The 3355-nt window shown below is 51.2% G+C and overlaps 1 protein-coding gene across 1 annotated transcript in view; it reads right to left on the reverse strand.

Moving 5' to 3' along the window:
• CTSB (cathepsin B) overlaps window positions 1–3355 on the reverse strand; it is a 13048-nt gene that overhangs the window by 5220 nt on the left and 4473 nt on the right. Inside the window, exons 2-4 of the mRNA XM_025042968.1 lie at window positions 2644–2783; window positions 1577–1662; window positions 699–813 (exon numbers count right to left, since the gene is read on the reverse strand). Of these exons, the coding sequence (XP_024898736.1) occupies window positions 699–813; window positions 1577–1662; window positions 2644–2769 (327 nt within the window). The 5' untranslated portion in view covers window positions 2770–2783. The remainder of the gene's footprint in view (window positions 1–698; window positions 814–1576; window positions 1663–2643; window positions 2784–3355) is intronic.

The raw sequence follows: 3355 nt of genomic DNA on the forward strand, positions 1-3355 counted from the left end.
AGCTCCATAATACAGTAACGTGGTTTTGATTGTTAACCTGAAAACACAGCTCACGCAAAGGACAAACACTCTGATTTCACTTCTATGAGATATTCAGACTAGTCGAAATCATAGAGACGGAAAGTAGAAGGGTACTTGCTGGGGGGAGGGAGGATAGGGGGCTAGTGTTTAATGGGATGTTGTTTTATTTTTGCAAGATGACAAGAGCTCTGCGGATGGATGGTGGTGATGGCTGCAAAATAATGTGAGTGTACTTAATGCCGCTGAACTGTACACTTAAAAATGATTAAGATAGTTTAATTTATGTTATTTACATTTTACCACAGTTAAAAAACAAACAAAATTAAGACAGCTCATTGATATAGAATGGCTGTATCTTCATGATGCAGAGTAGGAATTAAAGCTAGTAAGTATTTGCCGATGGCCTAGGACAGCACGTCAAACAGAGAAAAACACTTCAACAAACCCACATACGGATGTGCCCTGTGCAAGGCGCGCTACACCTTTATCCTTCCACCTAGTCCTTGCAATAACTCAGGGTCATGAGGAACTTTACTATGTTTATAGTTATGACAACTGAGACTCGGGAAGTTTACGTAACATGCTGAGTCACAACCGGTCTGACCCCCACTCCCCTGGTCACTCCCAGCCCCCTTGCGCCCACTCCACTCTAGCCCTTCCCACCAGCAGGGCCTCACCCAGCAGGAGCCACAGGAACCCTGGTCTCTGATTTCCTTGATGGTCGGGCAGTTTGGCCACTGTTCCCGGGCATCGAAGCTTTCAGGCAGAACTAGGTCCTCAGCAAGCCAAACTCTGGACAAAGGAAGGTCTCTCTCCATTACGAGCTCACATCTTAACACCTGCACCGCCCACCCCACTGCATCCCTGCAAAGGCCAGCTGACTGTGGACTGTCACTCAGAAAGGGAGTGAGGCACACGACACACAGAAGAGATGTCTGTAGGAATGTCCCCTTGAAATTTTAGAAAACAAAACTTGATTCAATTGCTCAGCACAGCTTGTCATTCCATATGCTTATTTCTAGATTCATTTTATGCATATTCTTTAAGAGTTTAAGAGATAATTGAGTTTCCTGCTTCCTCCACCCCACCCCCAATCATAAACGTCTGCCCAGGCTGTTCACATCGTATTAAATATCTTCCCCGCTGTGTGATGTCCCCTAACGTAACTAACCCATTCTCATTCTTAGATTTTTTAAATGCTTCCTACAAAAATAATATGTCTACATAAAAATGTCCATTGCAGAGTTTTCTAGAAGAATAAAACATAATGCCATATCATATGGCTTTTCTTGGCTTTTCCTTAAATTATTCAACCACTGGGCCCAACCAATCATGGAGACCCAGACTGGGGCCTTTCCCACTGGGGCTCTGAGCCACCGGGAGAAGCACAGCAGGAAACACTGGCACTTGGGACTGAGCCCTGCATCTTAAGTACAGTCCCTGCAGCTCTTGGGGGAGTGAAACGTGCAGAAGCCAGGGAGGCCTTCTCCCGTCCCTCCTCGTCACTGTCCCAAAAAAACACCTGCAGCTCTCATCCTGGGGAGCGGGCACTCACCTTTGGGGCAGCTTGGGCCCACCCAGAATGGTGCCACACAGCCTCTTCACATAGCTCAGGTCTACATTGTGGAAGTTGTGTCCAGCCTGGAAGAGAACCCAGCCACAGTGGTCACCGCCCCCCACGGAGGGGGTGTTCCAGGGATGGGGGATGTGAATGTGCATGCCGCCCACACGCGAGGCCTGACAAGGCCAGGTATCCCTCCCAACTCAACAGAGCAAGGCGGGTGGGGTACTGCTATAGACCAAATGTTTGTGTTCCCCAGAATTTATGTTGAAGCCCAACCCGAAATGTGATGGTATCTGGAGGTGAGGCCTCTGGGAGGTGCTTAGGTCTTAAGGGTGGAGCCCTCATGAGTGGGATCAGTGCCCCCATAAAGGAGACCCCAGAGTGCTCTTTTGCCCCACCTTGCCACATGACGACAGACACAGTCGACCATGTGCAACCTGAGAAGGCCCTCAGCAGAACCCAACCATGCTAGCACCCTGATCCTATATTTCCAGCTTCCAGAACTGCAAGCAATAAATTTGTTATGAGCTACCCAATGTATGGTATTTCATGATAGCACTCTGTAGAGCAGGCTGGGACCGGCCCAGAGGGAGCTCACAGGCAGTGTGCAGCTCTTACATCAGTGGGTGTCTTCTCTGATCTGCTACCATTTGCAGATGTCAGGAGAGACCCTCCTCCCGCAGCCCTGACCGTGGCCTATTCCTCGTTTCCTGGTTTCCGCAGTCCCAGGCCTCAGGGCTGGGCAGAATCAAGGAGCCGCTAGTACTGATGAGCCCTAACACCTACCACGGAGGGGCTCAGAGAGTACCCAGCTTGTTGATCCCCGTGCACTTCCATGCACACTCATATACGTGCCACAGATACACGCACACACGCCCCCGAGGGGGCAGAGAGGAGGTAGGTATGGTCCTGAGCGGCTGTGACTCTGAATCGGATTGTCAGCTGTCCAGGACAAACTGTCCTATGGGCCGCAGCTACGGCCACCTCTGCTGGGAGTCAGGGTGTACAGACCGACCCTTGGAGGGAACACACGCAGGAAAACAGCCCCCACAGCCCACCTTCCATGTAGTGTTCCGCTTGTTAACATAGTTGACCAGCTCGTCTGACAGGGGCGGGAAGTTTGGCCTGTTCCGGGCACTGGTCAGCACCACAAGGCAGCTGAGAGTGGTCAACAGCTGCCACATTTTGGAAGATTCACCTAGAAAAGAAAGGACACAAGACATCAGGCTGCTCCTCCTTCACTCAGTTCAAATGCTCAACACACAGCAAGGGCGCCATTTCAGGCAGCATGGTTCTGGGGCCCAGAAAAACCCAGGGGCCAAAAGACCCATGTTCTCGCCCTGGCTGCCATCTGTCCCCTTCTGTTCCTCAGTATCCTGTTCTGTCATGCCAAGGTTTGGCGATAAAGAACCCTCAGAAGGCTCCCAGGCCTTGTCCCAAAGTCCCGACCTGTGCCTGCAGCACACAGGACCATGCTGTGGACTGTCTGCATCCCCCCAAAATCCATGTTGGAATCCTAACCCCCAATGTGTGGTATTAGGAGGCGCGGCCTTTGAGGGGTGATTCGGTCCTGAGGGTGGAGCCCACATGAACGGGGTTAATGCCCTTAGAAAAGAGACCCCAGAGAGATCCTCTGCCCCTTCTGCCATGTGAGGACACAGCGGGAAGTCCGTGACCTCGACATGGGCCCTCACTGGACCGTGCCGGTGCCCTGATCTTGGATTTCAAGCCTCCAGACTGTGAGAAACAAATTTCTTCTTACAAGGCACC

Source organism: Pteropus alecto, unplaced genomic scaffold (genome assembly GCF_000325575.1).
Source record: "Pteropus alecto unplaced genomic scaffold, ASM32557v1 scaffold50, whole genome shotgun sequence".
Lineage (NCBI taxonomy): Eukaryota > Metazoa > Chordata > Mammalia > Chiroptera > Pteropodidae > Pteropus > Pteropus alecto.